Source organism: Bombina bombina, chromosome 5, assembly GCF_027579735.1.
Source record: "Bombina bombina isolate aBomBom1 chromosome 5, aBomBom1.pri, whole genome shotgun sequence".
Classification (NCBI taxonomy): Eukaryota; Metazoa; Chordata; class Amphibia; order Anura; family Bombinatoridae; genus Bombina; species Bombina bombina.
Window position 1 is genome coordinate 168,452,642 of NC_069503.1, and position 19,529 is coordinate 168,472,170.

The following is a 19,529-nucleotide window of genomic DNA, read 5'->3' on the forward strand; positions in this document are numbered from 1 at the left end:
CACATAGGGAGGGTCAGCAAGTTACACCTAACAAAACAGTTTGTTATTTTTCTGATTCCTATAAAGGCTAAATAATAAGGAAAGGGATAAAGTATTCTAAGTCAGAAATTAAGTAAATTTAGAAACTTCTATTGTTAAAAGTTTCTTATAGAGACAAGAACGGGATCGAACCTGTGACCTCAAATCTACTATCAACTAAAAGTCAAATTAAACTAGTATTAACCCACTACTCTAAGCACTATAACCTATATGTGATGAAGATCTAACAATTATAGATCTACAACCTTTAAAGTTACATTATTGTCCCAATGTATAACAACTGCATTTAAGTATTCTTAAAAATATTATTAACAGCTTTGCATATGATTGTGCAAAGCTTTTTCCTGTGTTTATATTTCACTCCAATTGGAAAATATGCATTCTAAAGTATTCTTGTGATTGTTTTATTCTGGCTCAATGTTTATGTGAATTGCATAGATCCTCATTATATTATTATGACAACATTACCCTCATATTACTCTTTCTTTTGGGGTTGTCCTCTAATAGAGGTGTTGCATTGTCACTATTATATTTAGCCACTCATTTTTTAGACACTTTATTTTCCTATGAGACGTCTCACTTAGCTTTTTAGCTCATATTTTTTATTAAATTTTGTTTCAAATTACTTTTATGGTCACATGACCTTTACTAAGAATTTTGTTGCTTTTTGTAAATAATAAAATTATGAGTGCCTTGCAAGCATGCTAGTTGTCAAGTCTTTATTCTGGGTTTCCACCTGGCTCCACACTCAGCTCTATTTATCTTAATACTTAGGTTGATACCTTGAGATATTTATATCTCTGTCTCTTTAAATGTGTATATGAGAGTGCTGAATTCTTTATCTTTTTATAAGGACTACTTCTCCTTATTTTCTCCCTATTTATAATAGTTTGCAATAGTTATATAGGGTCTGCGCCTCTAGTTTGATTTTACTACACAGAGCTAAAATATTGGTAAATGGCTCCCTTAACTCTTATAGAGTGCAAATTACATATGAGGTTTTCTTTCTCATAGTTATCTCTTTCTGAGGTCATTTGGGATTGGATTGTCCCTTTAAATTTTACTTTTAGAGCACAAGTGTGGTTTCTGCTAGTGGATTTCTTAGAATACATTCTTGAGAGCTCTAATTATGGCATATGTGCTGAATGATGAACAATGGGAGGCGGAATTGAGTGAGAGCTTGTCCTCTGGTGCATTGGATACTGAAGGGGGGAAACTCCAACTAACATTTACTAGAGAGACAGTACTGTAGCACAGAGGAATTGATACTGGTTTGTCACATAAGAGAGGAGGTGATCAGGACAAATGTCTTCTCCAGAAGGAAACTGGTTTTAGGCTAGTGGATTAGGACTGTGGTTCTTCTAAGTTATTAAGATATATAGACCCTTTAGACCCTGGGTTCTATCCCTTATGTTCAATATAAATTAGCCATTGAACTAATATGACTTTGTTTTGCTATCAGTATAACTAGTTTAGCTCCAAATTTTCGGCTGTTAATAATATTTTTAAGAATACTTAAATGCAGTTGTTATACATTGGGACAATAATTTAACTTTAAAGGTTGTAGATCTATAATTGTTAGATCTTCATCATATATAGGTTATAGCAGTGACGTGCAGTCACAGGAGGCATGTGAGGCAGTGCCTCCCCATGCCAATCTATGTAATAACAGCCTTTATTTAAAATTAAAAAATAAAAAAATTAGATTTTTTTTTTTTCATATTTTTTTTTTTTATAAAATAAGGTGACCCTCCCACCCCTCCACCAAAATCAGGATTCTGTTTGTGTCAACACTGTAAATTGTATTAATTATTATATAAATAAACCGTAATATACTTATTACATCAATACATTCATATTGCGCAAGACAAGGACAGCCGGCTGTCCTTGCATTGCGCAATATGAATGTATTGACTACTGTGGAAGTGTATGGGACGCTTAGAGACTGCCACCAAGAGGAGAAAAGGTGCTAATGCAGTGCTCTCCAATGCACCCCATACGCTTCCACAGGAGGCTAGCCTCCGTCCTGGCCGCCTCTCAGTCTCACTAGTCTCAGCCAATCAGATTCAGAATTCAGAACTCGTCTGAATCTGACTGGGGCTGGCTGTCTCTGAGTGCCGGGCGGGAATGAAATAGATCCTTCCGCGTGTCACGTGCGGTCACGTGTCAGAGCAGCTCAACGCAGACTAGAGTCAGACGTGGTGGGTCAGGGTGTCAGTCGATCGATCAAAGTGCTTAGCCTTAGTGCTGTGTTACTTGAGTCTGCACTCTGCTCTCTCTTACTACTACTGAACGACCGTTAACAGTCAGCAACCGGAGCGTAGAAGACTACTTGTTAGTTGTTATCTATATTTGGCGCATCTTTTTAGGTAGGTGTCCGTGGCGGTGGCGGGCCTCAGCCTGGCGGCAGTGTGAGACAGACTGTAGTTAGTACTTTACTTGTAACTAACTAAGTTGACTGTTGTTGTGTTCAATGTGATTGTGTTGATGACTTAAAAAAAACAGGCTACAGCTTTTATAGTGACTGAGCCTGCTGGGGCCCTGGGCCAATCTTTTCTTTTATTTTAGGCGGCACTAAGTTGAAGTTAGATAACTTGAGTTAAACGTGATATACATTTATTACAACGAACTTGCAGCCTCGCTGCCAAAATAGTCAAGTCACTTCCCTTGACTATAGAGGCAGCGAGGCTGCAAGTTCGTTGTAATAAATGTATATCAAGTTCAACTCAAGTTATCTAACTTCAACTTAGTGCCGCTTAAAATAAAATAAAAGATTGGCCCAGGGCCCCAGCAGGCTCAGTCACTATAAAAGCTGTAGCCTGTTTTTGGTTATTTACTAGTAATAATTATTATTAAATCAAGTCACCCATTTTATGTAACCTCTCACCTATTGAGTCAGCTCAAGAGGGATCTTGGGGCTGCTAAGAACCCCAATAATTACTGAAATACCCCCAATTATCAATGGTGTCCAACTGTCCATATCCAAAAATTTGCAAGTCAATTTTTTGTTCTATCCTAGGGAAGGCAAGATGTAAATGAGGAGAGGTGTATTTAAATAATAGGCAATATGTAGTGGAAATTATTGATACTAGTTATTTATTTGTCCAGTTTTTTAAAGTCCATAGGTTTATTTAATGTAAAAGTTTCTGTTACAATCCTTTAGACTAAAAACAGATCTTTACTAAGTTGACCAGTTTTCCAAGACACCATTGAAAGGGAGATGAAACCCATATGTTTTCTTTCATGATTTAGAAAGAGCATGCAATTTTAAATAACTTTCCAATTTACATCTAATATCTGATTTTTTTCATTCTTTTGATATCCTTTGTTGAAAAGCATATCTAAATATGCTCAGAAGCTACTGAGCTTATTTAGATATGAATTTCAAAAAAGGATATCTGGTTTTCTTCATTCTTTTGATATCCTTTGTTGAAAAGCATATCTAAATATGCTCGGGGGCTACTGAGCATATTTAGATATGATTTTCAACAAAGGATATCTGGTTTTCTTCATTCTTTTTATATCCTTTGTTGAAAAGCATATCTAATTATGCTCAGTAGCTACTGAGCATATTTAGATATGAATTTCAACAAAGGATATCTGGTTTTCTTCATTCTTTTGATATCCTTTGTTGAAAATCATATCTAAATATGCTCATTAGCTACTGAGCATATTTAGATATGCTTTTCAACAAAGGATATCAAAAGAATGAAGGAAATCAGATATCCTTTGTTGAAATTCATATCTAAATATGCTCAGTAGCTTCTGAGCATATTTAGATATGCTTTTCAACAAAGGATAACAAAAGAATGAAGAAAATAAGATATCCTTTGTTGAAAATCATATCTAAATATGCTCAGTAGATACTGAATGGTGGCTGCATATAGATATTGGCTCGCCCATGTGCAATTGCTATTTCTTCAACAAAGGATATCTAAAGAATGAAGGCGTATCCGATTCCTAGACACTGCCTCACCAGCCTCTGAAGTCACCGCACATCACTGGGTTATAGTGCTTAGAGTAGTGGGTTAATACTAGTTTAATTTGACTTTTAGTTTATAGTAGATTTGAGGTCACAGGTTCGATCCCGTTCTTGTCTCTATAAGAAACTTTTAACAATAGAAGTTTCTAAATTTACTTAATTTCTGACTTAGAATACTTTATCCCTTTCCTTATTATTTAGCCTTTATAGGAATCAGAAAAATAACAAACTGTTTTGTTAGGTGTAACTTGCTGACCCTCCCTATGTGTCCAATGCATTGTTGGGGGAGCTCTCATTTTTCTCACTTCGGCTTTTAGTTATATTTTAACGAATTGCATGTGCATCTGAGCACCATGTTTTTTATTTTGAATTAATATTATGATTTTGTAAATATATTTTATATATGAAATGTCACTTTGTATATACACACTTTTTGTTTTTTGAAACTCCCAGAGGCGTGTCCCAATATGGCCTATAAAAGGCTGAGTTTAGGTTGATGAGATCAGCCCTGAGGAGTCCCTGCTACTCATTGGGATGAAACACGTGTAGGCAGTTGCAACAGCTGATTGCTTTGATGAGACGCCTGTCTTTTGGAAATTCCTACTACACCTCAAAGAATTGCAGCTTGCTGGAGTGAATTATTACTTTGTTTTGCATCTTGTGCAACACAGGAACATTCACCGGATTTGCAGCTTCTCACCAAGGATTCTGTTCTTGATTTACATCGCAGAGGCTGCGAGTGCATGCTTTGACTGTGTTGTTCTTTACAGGCAGTGGAAACTTACTTAATTTTTTCCTCCCGCAATACAAGTGGATGCCTGTTTACAACAGATTTGGAAGGACTTCCTTTAAATTGTGATGTGTTCATGCTAAATGCCGCTGCTTTACTAATATCCTGTTTGTCAGAAGTTATGCAAAATTTACTATACAATATCCATTTTTAAAACACATAGATCCTATATTTATATCATGACAGTATTGACCCTTAACTTTGGGACTGTCCTTTGATTTTGGTGTTGTGTTTTAAGACTTGGTATAGTTGTATGCTGCATATGATTGTGCAAAGCTTTTTTCTGTGTTTATATTTCACTCCAATTGAAAAATATGCATTCTAAAGTATTCTTGTGATTGTATTATTCTGGCTCAATGTTTATGTGAATTGCATAGATCCTCATTATATTATTATGACAACATTACCCTCATATTACTCTTTCTTTTGGGGTTGTCCTCTAATAGAGGTGTTGCATTGTCATTATTATATTTAGCCACTCATTTTTTAGACACTTTATTTTCCTATGAGACGTCTCACTTAGCTTTTTAGCTCATATTTTTTATTAAATTTTGTTTCAAATTACTTTTATGGTCACATGACCTTTACTAAGAATTTTGTTGCTTTTTGTAAATAATAAAATTATGAGTGCCTTGCAAGCATGCTAGTTGTCAAGTCTTTATTCTGGGTTTCCACCTGGCTCCACACTCAGCTCTATTTATCTTAATACTTAGGTTGATACCTTGAGATATTTATATCTCTGTCTCTTTAAATGTGTATATGAGAGTGCTGAATTCCTTATCTTTTTATAAGGACTACTTCTCCTTATTTTTTCCCTATTTATAATAGTTTGCAATAGTTATACAGGGTCTGCACCTCTAGTTTGATTTTACTACACAGAGCTAAAATATTGGTAAATGGCTCCCTTATCTCCATTTTTTTTCTTCTAGTCTGACTATGTGTTGAGATACTAAGGCCTAGTTTCCATTGAGGTGGTAAATTGTGGAAATGTGTGATAAAAACATTTATCTCCATTAAAGTCTATAGAGATATTTTATGTTACCATCATTTTCCAAACTTTACCACCTTAATGGAAACTAGGCCAATGTATCTTATCAAGTGCCTATATTTTATGACACCCAAAATACTCATACTGCACTTTTCTTGCTCTCTAAAAATAGCTAGATCAAAGAACATGTGCTGTTCTACAAATACAGATTTCAGTGTATTGTGATCAGAAAAATCTATAATAATAATTACAACAGTCTAAACAGTAGCCTTACTTACATCATTTTCACTTAATAATAAAAGTTAATTATATCCCAGATATACAGCTGAATATTAGACTTTGGTTTGGTCTTCCTCATGAATTTTGTTTAAACATTAATTTTCTACTGTTTGAATCAGCTCTTTCAGCTAAGCACTGAAACAGATCACAATGACTGACTTTGGGGAAGTGCTGAAAAATGTCGGTGAATTTGGGCGATATCAAAAGCTTGTAGTCTTTATGCTTTGCTTTTTAAGTCTCCTCAATGCCTTCCACATGTTTGGTCAGGTTTTTATGGGAATTTCAGTGCCACACTATTGTAATACCAGTTGGATTCTCACGAAAAGCCCAAATCTGACTCAAGAAGAGCTACTGAACTTGACTATTCCACAGAATGCAGATGGATCATACAGCCAATGTGAGATGTATGAAACAGTTGATTGGGATATTGAATCAATTGAAAAACATGGACTTAATAAAACAGAAAAGTGCCAGGACGGATGGGTGTACGATACATCTGAGCAAGAGTCAACACTGGTTACAGAGGTTTGTAAGGATTTTGTTGAATGTGAACTTTTATCTGTAATACATTATGTATAGTGACTCAATGCCAGATATGTTACTGTCTTTAAGTAGTTAAATTATATTTATGTCATTAACATTTGCATAATAATAACAAAATACAAAATGATAAAAGGTCAGTGAACTGTTTGACAAATAAATATTGCATTAATAAAACTGTTGTGCAGCTTTTCAGCAAGTATCTTGTTTATAGAAGACTATCAGTTGTATGTTTTATAGATTGTGTGACAGCAATTTAATATCTATTCAGATTAACTAACCGCCTATCTGTCAAGTTCCCTCCCTGTTACATAATCTCATATGAAAATCAAGTACACTAGCTTTATTCTGTAACAAAATCTGGGTTCAGTTAATGTTTTGTTCAGGTTGCTGGGTATGGCTGCAGTACCAATTATTCATAGCAATCACACTTACTTATCAACACTATTTTGCAATTTTACAAGTTACAATTACTATTTACGATAAGTTGCATTACTGTTTTGTTTCTTTCACATATTTGTGGCCCCCTCACCCCCAACTAATTGGACGTTGTACAAGTGTGGACAACAAATAGCTAATAGTGAGAATATAAACATATACATCTCAGTCTTAAATATAGGAGGGACAAGAGCCTTTGTTTTTGGCTAACGCTAGCAGCATGAGTCTTTGAACAGCTGTCTCTCTTTAACATGGAGAGACAGAAACACAAATCTCCACCTTTCTGGGAGGTACAAGATCCCACCACTTATATTTGTCTGATACACGTGGTTACCCATTGCTCTCTAGGCTGTATTATGTGACTGTTCACTCTCAGGCACTTTGTTTATCATGCAAACATTTAACAGATTGCATTTCTGGAGCAAAGTTCTATTTATTTTCTTTGGCAAAAGAATATTTTATCATATAATTCCACAAACAAACAAATGCCAAAACAAGGGGTCACAATCTTTAGTTATAGGGTAGCAGATCCAGGAGAAATGTGAGTAAGCATTTTTTTTTTTACAGAAAGGGTGGTGGATTAATGGAATAAACTTCCAATTGAGGTTTTAAGCACAAAGGGCTAAATTATAAGTGGCACAGTATTTTTTTTTTCTTGCGATCATGAAAACTCTGCTAGAGTTAAAGGGACACTGTACCCAAAAAATTTCTTCAGTGATTCAGATTGAGCATGGAATTTTAAGCAACTTTCTAATTTACTCCTATTATCAAATTTTCTTCATTCTCTTGGAATCTTTATTTGAAATGCAAGAATGTAAGTTTAGATGCCGGCCCATTTTTGGTGAACAACCTGGGTTGTCCTTGCTGATTGGTGGATAAATTCATCCACCAATAAAAAAGTGATGTCCAGAGTACTGAAACCAAATAAAAGCTTAGATGCCTTGTTTTCAAATAATGATAGCAAGAGAACGAAGAAAAATTGATAATAGGGCTAAATTATAAGTGGCACAGTATTTTTTTTTTCTTGCGATCATGAAAACTCTGCTAGAGTTAAAGGGACACTGTACCCAAAAAATTTCTTCAGTGATTCAGATTGAGCATGGAATTTTAAGCAACTTTCTAATTTACTCCTATTATCAAATTTTCTTCATTCTCTTGGAATCTTTATTTGAAATGCAAGAATGTAAGTTTAGATGCCGGCCCATTTTTGGTGAACAACCTGGGTTGTCCTTGCTGATTGGTGGATAAATTCATCCACCAATAAAAAAGTGATGTCCAGAGTACTGAAACCAAATAAAAGCTTAGATGCCTTGTTTTCAAATAATGATAGCAAGAGAACGAAGAAAAATTGATAATAGGAGTAAATTAGAAAGTTGCTTAAAATTCCATGCTCTTTCTGAATTACAAAAGAAAAAATTTGGGTACAGTGTCCCTTTAAGCTTTTTGCGCAAGTGGAGTTGCATTTGTATTACAAGTTTAAAAAAAAGACGTATTTCTTCTGCAAGATACGGCGAGTCCACGGATTTCATCCTTACTTGTGGGATATTATCCTCCTGCTAACAGGAAGTGGCAAAGAGCACCACAGCAGAGCTGTATATATAGCTCCTCCCTTCCCCTCCACCCCAGTCATTCTCTTTGCCTGTGTTATACTAGGAAGACATGGTAAAGTGAGGTGTTAGTTTTAGTTTCTTCAATCTAGAAATTTGTTGTTTTAAATGGTACCGGTGAGTACTATGTTCCTCAGGGGGATATGGAAGAAGATTTCTGCCCTGAGGTTGATGATCTTATCAGCTGTAACTAAGATCCATGCTGGTTCCCACAAGACTTCTGAAGGTAACACAAGAGACATCTTCAGTGTGGAGAATGGTTTCATGCTACAAGCAGCATTGAGGTATGTGCAGCCCTTTATTTCTGAGGAGACTTGATATATCAGAACTGGCTGGCATTTATTTCCCTGTAAGGGAATGGGGTAAGCAGTAGACCTGTTATACAGAGGGGTGTTACTGGAGTCCCTTGTCTTTATTTTTCTAAGTGACATTATTAGGGCATGATATGACACTCTGGGAGAGGCATAGAGGCAGTAAAACGATTGGTGTTTTTATTATATAACCAGCATGACTTGCTGGGATGTGTTTGGGGTGTTTTAGTTTACCACTTAACTTGTGTGCAAAACCGCTTCTCCATGCGGTTGGGTTTGGTCCTACTCTGACATCGGCCATAAGGGGCGGAGCTTGTTTTCACACGCTCAGATGCGCACTTCCTTCTGACAGAGAAGCAGCAAGCAGTAACTCTGGTTGCTCCTGGACAGTGCTTCTCTGGTCAGGAGTGTTGGCTAATCATTTCGAAGTTCCCTGGGGGCAGGTGCAGGTTTTTTTTTTTTGTGTAGACTGATATTTTCTATGATATGTCACTTTAGAGCCTTATTCTCCCCTTATCCCTGGGGTGCAGTAATTTTTGGACATACCAATAAGGTTAAGTTAATTTTGGAGACACATTAACGTTATTTAAGCAGTTTTGGAAAAATTGTTCACTTTTTATTTCTTAAAGGCGCAGTACACGTTTTTCAAAAATGTATTTAAAGCAATAAATAAAGTGTTTAAACCACTTTTGTAGTTATTACTAGTTTGTTCAACATGTCTGACATTGAGGAATCTCATTGTTCTATGTTCTTAGAAGCTATTGTGGAACCCCCTTTTACATTATGTACCTTTTGTACTGAAAGGGCCTTACATTGTAAAGACCATATTTTAGGTCAAGAAAGTGTGCCTAAGGATGATTCTCAGTCTGAAGAGAATCAGGATATGCCATCCAATTCTCCCCAAGTGTCACAACCTTTAACGCCCACACAAGCGACGCCAAGTACCTCTATTGCGTCTAATTCATTTACTCTGCAGGAGATGGCTGCAGTTATGTCAACTACCCTTACAGCTGTATTATCTAAATTACAAGTGTTATAGGGTAAACGCAGTAGGTCAGGTATTAATGTGAATACTGAATCCTCTGATGCTTTATTAGCTATTTCCGATGTACCTTCACAGTGTTCTGACTTGGGGGTCAGGGAATTGCTGTCTGAGGGAGAGATTTCAGACTCCGGAAATGTGTTACCTCATACAGATTCGGACGTTACGTCCTTTAAATTTAAGCTTGAACACCTGCGCCTGCCACGTCGGGAGGTTTTAGCGACCCTAGAAGATTGTCACCCTATTGTGATACCACCAGAGAAATTGTGTAAGATGGACAAATATCTAGAGGTGCCTACTTACACTGATGTTTTTCCGGTTCCTAAAAGAATTTCGGAAATTATAAAAAAGGAATGGGATAATCCAGGTATACCGTTTTCTCTCCCTCCTAATTTTAGGAAAATGTTTCCCATATCAGACACCATTCGGGACTCGTGGCAAACAGTCCCTAAGGTGGAGGGAGCTATATCTACCCTGGCTAAGCATACAACTATACCCATTGAGGACAGTTGTGCTTTCAAAGACCCTATGGATAAAAAGTTAGAGGGTCTTCTAAAGAAATTATTTGTTCATCAGGGTTTCCTGTTACAACCTACGGCTTGCATTGTTCCAACTACTGCAGCAGCTTTTTGTTTTGAGGCTCTAGAAGAGTCTCTGAAGGTTGAGACTCCATTAGATGATATTTTGGATATAATTAAGGCTCTCAAGCTAGCTAATTCTTTTATTACTGATGCCTCTTTTCAAATTGCTAAATTAGCGGCGAAAAATGCAGGATTTGCTATTTTAGCGCGTAGAGCGTTATGGCTCAGATCTTGGTCTGCTGATGTGTCATCAAAAACTAAGCTTTTAGCTATTCCCTTTAAAAGTAAGACCCTTCTCGGGCCTGAATTGAAGGAAATCATTTCTGACATTACGGGAGGTAAAGGCCATGCGCTACCTCAGGATAAGTCTGTTAAGATGAGGGGTAAACAAAATAATTTTCGTTCCTTTCGAAATTTTAAAGGAGGACCCTCTGCTTCCTCTTCCTCCACAAAGCAGGAAGGGAATTTTGCTCAATCCAAGTCAGTCTGGAGACCCAACCAGGCTTGGAATAAAGGTAAACAATCCACGATGCCAGCTGCTGCTACAAAGACAGCATGAAGGGGCGGCCCCCGATCTGGGACCGAATCTAGTAGGGGGAAGACTTTCTTTCTTTGCTCAGGCTTGGGCAAGAGATGTTCCTGGGCGCTGGAAATCGTGACCTACGGGTATCAACTGGAATTCAAGGATTTTCTCCCAAGAGGGAGATTTCATCTTTCATGATTATCTGTAAACCAGATAAAAAGAGAGGCGTTTTTACGCTGTGTAAAAAACCTCTCTACCATGGGAGTAATTTGTCCTGTTCCAGAACCGGAACAGGGACAGGGGTTTTACTCAAATCTTTTTGTGGTTCCCAAAAAGAGGGAACTTTCAGACCCATTTTAGATCTCAAGTGTCTAAACATGTTTCTCAGAGTCCCATCGTTCAAGATGGAGACTATACGAACAATCTTACCAATGATCCAGGAGGGGCAATATATGACTACCGTGGACTTGAAGGATGCTTACCTTCATATTCCTATCCACAAGGATCATCATCAGTTTCTAAGGTTTGCCTTCTTGGACAAACATTATCAGTTTGTGGCTCTTCCCTTCGCATTGGCTACAGCACCCAGAATCTTCACAAAGGTTCTAGGGTCTCTTCTGGCAGTTCTCAGACCGCGAGGCATAGCAGTGGCGCTTTATCTGGACGACATTCTGATTCAGGCGTCAACTTATCATCTGTCAAAATCTCACACGGACACAGTCCTGTCCTTCCTCAGAACTCACGGTTGGAAGGTGAACATAGTAAAAAGTTCACTAATTCCACAGACAAGGGTCCCCTTCCTGGGAACTCTGATAGACTCGGTAGACAAGAAAAAATTTCTAACGGAGGTCAGAAAATCAAAGATTCTAAACACTTGCCGAGTACTTCAGTCCATTCCTCGGCCATCAGTGGCTCAGTGTATGGAGGTAATTGGATTAATGGTAGCGGCAATGGACATCATTCCGTTTGCTCGCTTTCATCTCAGACCACTGCAGCTGTGCATGCTCGGACAGTGGAATGGGGACTATGCGAATTTATCTCCTCCTCATATTTCATTCTGATAAGGTGGTTTTACGTACCAAACCTGGTTTTCTTCCTAAAGTTGTTTCAAATAAGAATATTAATCAGGAAATTGTTGTTCCTTCCTTGTGTCCTAATCCTTCTTCTAAGAAGGAGCGTCTGTTACATAACCTGGACGTGGTCCGTGCCTTAAAGTTTTACTTACAGGCAACTAAGGATTTCCGTCAATCATCTTCATTATTCATTGTTTATTCTGGAAAGCATAGGGGTCAGAAAGCTACGGCTACCTCTTTCTTTTTGGCTGAGAAGTATCATCCGCCTGGCATATGAGACTGCTGGACAGCAGCCTCCTGAAAGAATTACGGCGCATTCTACTAGGGCTGTGGCTTCCACATGGACTTTAAAAACGATGCATCTGTTGAACAGATTTGTATTCTGCGACTTGGTCGTCCCTTCATACTTTTTCCAAATTTTCCAAATTTGATATTTTTGCTTCTTCTGAGGCTGTTTTTGGGAGAAAAGTTCTTCAAGCAGTGGTGCCTTCCGTTTAGGTCTCTGTCATGTCCCTCCCTTTCATCCGTGTCCTGTTGCATTGGTATTGTATCCAATAAGTAAGGATGAAATCCGTGGACTCATCGTATCTTGTAGAAGAAAAGGAAATTTATGCTTACCTGATAAATTGATTTATTCTACGATACGACGAGTCCACGGCCCTCCCTGTCAATTTCAGACAGATTATATTTTTTATTATTATTTACAACTTCAGTCACCTCTGCACCTTTTAGCTTTTCCTTTCTCTTCCTATAACCTTCGGTCGAATGACTGGGGGTGGAGGGGAAGGGAGGAGCTATATATACAGCTCTGCTGTGGTGCTCTTTGCCACTTCCTGTTAGCAGGAGGATAATATCCCACAAGTAAGGATGAAATCCGTGGAATCATCGTATCGTAGAAGAAATCAATTTATCAGGTAAGCATAAATTTCCTTTTTGCGCTAATGTTAACCCAAATAGCGTGAAAAATCTAACCTAAGTTTTTGTGTGCCTATGCATGTATTGCCCCATATAAACTCCATCGCATTTTCGCATTCCCCATAGAAGTCAATAGAGAAAAACATAGCATATTCCCATTAGAAAATGTGAAAGATTTACAGCATATACAGTACATAGTTAAAAGCTATTAAATATGAATATTGCATAAATGTGTTTTATCATGTTTTCATCTACTTTATATTTGTATATATGACTGTAAATACATACATACATATATATATATATATATATATATATATATATATATATATATACCTATAAATACATTAATATATATGCACACAGTACAGTGTGTGTATATATATATATATATATATATATACATACATACATACAGTAGATATATAGATATATATATATATTTATACACATACATTTAAATATATCTTTAGCAATGTGTGTCAATGTTAAATCCCTTTGCCTGCCTTTTGTTTTTTCTAACACCCGAGATCTCTTATCTTTGAGCCCTTATAACATTTTTGTGCAAAATTTTTTTCAAATAATTTTTATTAGACAGTGTTAATATGAGAGGTGATGTCGCGAACATAAAAATTTGGGTTGGCGAACGCGAACTTCCGCAAAAGTTTGCGAACCTGGTGAACCGCCATTGACTTCAATGGGCAGGCGAATTTTAAAACCCACAGGGACTCTTTCTGGCCACAATAGTGATGGAAAAGTTGTTTCAAGGGGACTAACACCTGGACTGTGGCGTGCCGGAGGGGGATCCATGGCAAAACTCCCATGGAAAATTACATAGTTGATGCAGAGTCTGGTTTTAATCCATAAAGGGCATACATCACCTAACATTCCTAAATTGTTTGGAATAACGTGCTTTAAAACATCAAGTATGATGTTGTATCGATCAGGTAGTGTAAGCGTTACGCCCACTTCACAGTGACAGACCAAACTCCCGCATCGGTACAACATCATCATCATCATCACACCGTACGTCCATGTGTGTAATGCTGCCTGAATGAGACATATCCCTGTTATCTACATCCTCTGGCAATAATGGTTGCGCATCACTCATTTCTTCCAACTGATGTGTAAATAACTCCTCTGACAGATCAAGTGAAGCGGCTGTGGTGCTAGTGTTGGTGATGGCGGCAGGTGGGCGAGTGGTAACTTGAGAGGTGCCCGAAGCTAAGCTGGAGGAGGATGGTGCATCAAGGTTCGGCGCGGAAGCTATAGAAGATTGGGTGTCCTGTGTTAGCCAGTCAACTATGTCCTCAGAACTTTTCGAGTTCAGGGTACGTGGCCTCTGAACACTGGGCATTATTCTAGGGCCAAAGGGAATCACAGCACCACGACCACGACGGCCCCTGCGGGGTGGCCTGCCTCGATTTTTCGATTAGTGGTACTATGCGTGCAAGCTACTGTGACAACAGATATGAGTGGCACTGTGCACTGGCAGAAGTTGGCAGAGTAGACGCTGCAGGCTTGACACACACGCTTGCAGACAACTAACTGCTATTCAATCTATTACAGTCAATACACTACTGTTACACCAGATATGAGTTGCACTGGCAGGCCCTGAAAAATCTGTTACACATCTACAACCACCAAAAAACAACCATGCTAAATAGTTTCTAAATTTTGTCCTGAGTTTAGAAATACCCAATGTTAACATGTTCTTTGCTTTTTTTGCAAGTTATAGGGAAATAAATACAAGAAGCACTTTGCTATTTCAAAACCACTTTTTTTCAAAATGAGCGCTAGTTACATTGGAACCCTGATATCTGTCAGGAATACCTGAATATCCATTGACATATCCCTGTTATCTACATCCTCTGGCAATAATGGTTGTGCATCACTCATTTCTTCCAACTGATGTGTAAATAACTCCTCTGACAGATCAAGTGAAGCGGCTGTGGTGCTAGTGTTGGTGGTGGCGGTAGGCGGGCGAGTGGTAACTTGAGAGGTGCTGCCCGAAGATAAGCTGGAGGAGGATGGTGCGTCAAGATTCGGAGCGGAAGCTATAGAAGATTGGGTGTCCTGTGTTAAAAAGTCAACTATGTCCTCAGAACTTTTCGAGTTCATGGTACGTGGCCTCTGAACACTGGGCATTATTCTAGGGCCAAAGGGAATCACAGCACCACGACCACAACGGCACCTGCGGGGTGGCCTGCCTCTGCCTGTCATTTTTTTTTAAATGTACACTTACACTACTATTAAACAAGATATGAGTGGTGGCACTGGGCAAGTGGGCACAGTATACGCTGTGAGCCTGGCACACACGCTGGCGGGCAGGCAACTGCAATTAGATTACACAAGCAGACTGATGTTTCACAGTCAAAAAAGTTTTTTTTTAAATTTACACTACTGTTACACCAGATATGAGTGGTGGCACTGGGCAAGTGGGCACAGTATACGCTGTGAGCCTGGCACACATGCTGGCAGGCAGGCAACTGCAATTAGATTACACTAGCAGACTTATGTTTCACAGTCAAAAAAGTTTTTTTTTTTTAAATATACACTACTGTTACACCAGATATGAGTGGTGGCACTGGGCAAGTGGGCCTGGCACACACGCTGGCAGGCAGGCAGGCAACTGCAATTAGATTACACTAGCAGACTGATGTTTCACAGTCAAAAAAGTTTTTTTTTTAATAATTTACACTACTGTTACACCAGATATGAGTGGTGGCACTGGGCAAGTGGCTTGGCAGGCAGGCAACTGCAATTAGATTACACAGGGGAAAAAAAAACAGACTGATGTTCTAGCCCTAAAAAGGGCTTTTTGGGGTTACTTTCCTTACAGCAGAGATCAGATGAGTCCTTCAGGATTGTAGTGGACACTGAATATACTAGCCTAGCTATCAATTTCCCTATTAAATCAGCAGCAGCTACACTGTTCCTCCTCTCACTAAGAATGCAGCTTCCAAATGAATCTAAAATGGATGCTGTCCAGGAGGTAGGAGGGTCTGGGAGGGAGTGTCTGCTGCTGATTGGCTGGAATGTGTCTTCTGACTGTGAGGTAGAGGGTCAAAGTATTATTCAATGATGACGAATAGGGGGCGGATCGAACATTGCATATGTTCGCCTGCCGCAGCGAACGTGAACATGCTATGTTCACTGGGAACTATTCGCCGGCGAACTATTCGCAACATCACTACTAGTTACATTGGAACCCTGATATCTGTCAGGAATACCTGAATATCCCTTGACATGTATATAGTTTTTTTTAGAAGACATCTCAAAGTATTGATCTAGGCCCATTTTGGTATATTTCATGCCACCATTTCGCCGCCAAATGCGATCAAATAAAAAAAAATTGTTCACTTTTTCACAAACTTTAGGTTTCTCACAGAAATTATTTACAAACAACTTATGCAATTATGGTATAAATGGTTGTAAATGCTTCTCTGGGATCCCCTTTGTTAAAAAATAGCAGACTTATATGGCTTTGGCGTTGCTTTTTAGTAATTAGAAGGCTGCTAAATGCCACTGCGCACCACACGTGTTTTATGCCCAGCAGTGAAGGGGTTAATTAGGGAGCTTGTAGAGTTAAGTTTAGCTTAAGTGTAGTGTAGTAGACAACCCAAAGTATTGATCTAGGCCCATTTTGCTATATTTCATGCCACCATTTCACCGCGAAATGCGATCAAATTAAAAAAAAAAGTTACATTTCTTTCATGTAATTAGCAAGAGTCCATGAGCTAGTGACGTATGGGATATACATTCCTACCAGGAGGGGCAAAGTTTCCCAAACCTCAAAATGCCTATAAATACACCCCTCACCACACCCACAATTCAGTTTTACAAACTTTGCCTCCGATGGAGGTGGTGAAGTAAGTTTGTGCTAGATTCTACGTTGATATGCGCTCCGCAGCAAGTTGGAGCCCGGTTTTCCTCTCAGCGTGCAGTGAATGTCAGAGGGATGTGAGGAGAGTATTGCCTATTTGAATGCAGTGATCTCCTTCTACGGGGTCTATTTCATAGGTTCTCTGTTATCGGTCGTAGAGATTCATCTCTTACCTCCCTTTTCAGATCGACGATATACTCTTATATATATACCATTACCTCTGCTGATTTTCGTTTCAGTACTGGTTTGGCTTTCTACAAACATGTAGATGAGTGTCCTGGGGTAAGTAAGTCTTATTTTCTGTGACACTCTAAGCTATGGTTGGGCACTTTATTTATAAAGTTCTAAATATATGTATTCAAACATTTATTTGCCTTGACTCAGAATGTTCAACTTTCCTTATTTTCAGACAGTCAGTTTCATATTTGGGATAATGCATTTGATTTAATCATTTTTTCTTACCTTCAAAAATTTGACTTTTTTCCCTGTGGGCTGTTAGGCTCGCGGGGGCTGAAAATGCTTCATTTTATTGCGTCATTCTTGGCGCGGACTTTTTTGGCGCAAAAATTCTTTTCCGTTTCCGGCGTCATACGTGTCGCTGGAAGTTGCGTCATTTTTTGACGTTATTTTGCGCCAAAAATGTCGGCGTTCCGGATGTGGCGTCATTTTGGCGCCAAAAAGCATTTAGGCGCCAAATAATGTGGGCGTCTTATTGGCGCTAAAAAATATGGGCGTTGCTTTTGTCTCCACATTATTTAAGTCTCATTTTTCATTGCTTCTGGTTGCTAGAAGCTTGTTTTTTGGCATTTTTTCCCATTCCTGAAACTGTCATTTAAGGAATTTGATCAATTTTGCTTTATATGTTGTTGTTTTTTCTCTTACATATTGCAAGATGTCTCACGTTGCATCTGAGTCAGAAGATACTACAGGAAAATCGCTGTCTAGTGCTGGATCTACCAAAGCTAAGTGTATCTGCTGTAAACTTTTGGTAGCTATTCCTCCAGCTGTTGTTTGTATTGATTGTCATGACAAACTTGTTAAAGCAGATAATATTTCCTTTAGTAAAGTACCATTGCCTGTTGCAGTTCCTTCAACATCTAAGGTGCAGAATGTTCCTGATAACATAAGAGATTTTGTTTCTGAATCCATAAAGAAGGCTATGTCTGTTATTTCTCCTTCTAGTAAACGTAAAAAATCTTTTAAAACTTCTCTCCCTACAGATGAATTTTTAAATGAACATCATCATTCTGATTCTGATAACTCTTCTGGTTCAGAGGATTCTGTCTCAGAGGTTGATGCTGATAAATCTTCATATTTATTTAAAATGGAATTTATTCGTTCTTTACTTAAAGAAGTTCTAATTGCTTTAGAAATAGAGGATTCTGGTCCTCTTGATACTAATTCTAAACGTTTGGATAAGGTATTTAAATCTCCTGTGGTTATTCCAGAAGTTTTTCCTGTTCCTAATGCTATTTCTGCAGTAATTTCCAAAGAATGGGATAAATTGGGTAATTCATTTACTCCCTCTAAACGTTTTAAGCAATTATATCCTGTGCCGTCTGACAGATTAGAATTTTGGGACAAAATCCCTAAAGTTGATGGGGCTATTTCTACCCTTGCTAAACGTACTACTATTCCTACGTCAGATGGTACTTCGTTTAAGGATCCTTTAGATAGGAAAATTGAGTCCTTTCTAAGAAAAGCTTATCTGTGTTCAGGTAATCTTCTTAGACCTGCTATATCTTTGGCTGATGTTGCTGCAGCTTCAACTTTTTGGTTGGAAACCTTAGCGCAACAAGTAACACATCATGATTCTCATGATATTATTATTCTTCTTCAGCATGCTAATAATTTTATCTGTGATGCCATCTTTGATATTATCAGAGTTGATGTCAGGTTTATGTCTCTAGCTATTTTAGCTAGAAGAGCTTTATGGCTTAAGACTTGGAATGCTGATATGGCTTCTAAATCAACTCTACTTTCCATTTCTTTCCAGGGTAACAAATTATTTGGTTCTCAGTTGGATTCTATTATTTCAACTGTTACTGGTGGGAAAGGAACTTTTTTACCACAGGATAAAAAATCTAAGGGTAAAAACAGAGCTAATAATCGTTTTCGTTCCTTTCGTTTCAACAAAGAACAAAAACCTGATCCTTCATCCTCAGGAGCAGTTTCAGTTTGGAAACCATCTCCAATCTGGAATAAATCCAAGCCAGCCAGAAAGGCAAAGCCTGCTTCTAAGTCCACATGAAGGTGCGGCCCTCATTCCAGCTCAGCTGGTAGGGGGCAGGTTACGTTTTTTTCAAAGAAATTTGGATCAATTCTGTTCACAATCTTTGGATTCAGAACATTGTTTCAGAAGGGTACAGAATTGGTTTCAAGATGAGACCTCCTGCAAAGAGATTTTTTCTTTCCCGTGTCCCAGTAAATCCAGTAAAAGCTCAAGCATTTCTGAATTGTGTTTCAGATCTAGAGTTGACTGGAGTAATTATGCCAGTTCCAGTTCAGGAACAGGGGATGGGGTTTTATTCAAAT

General features: G+C 38.2%; 1 protein-coding gene across 1 annotated transcript in view; it reads left to right on the forward strand.

The window, feature by feature from the left end:
* The first annotated feature begins 5,815 nt into the window (after window positions 1–5,815).
* Window positions 5,816–19,529, forward strand: part of LOC128659267 (solute carrier family 22 member 13) — a 115,820-nt gene continuing 102,106 nt past the window's right edge. The window contains exon 1 of the mRNA XM_053712943.1: window positions 5,816–6,603. Coding sequence (XP_053568918.1) covers window positions 6,229–6,603 — 375 coding nt within the window. The 5' untranslated portion in view covers window positions 5,816–6,228. The remainder of the gene's footprint in view (window positions 6,604–19,529) is intronic.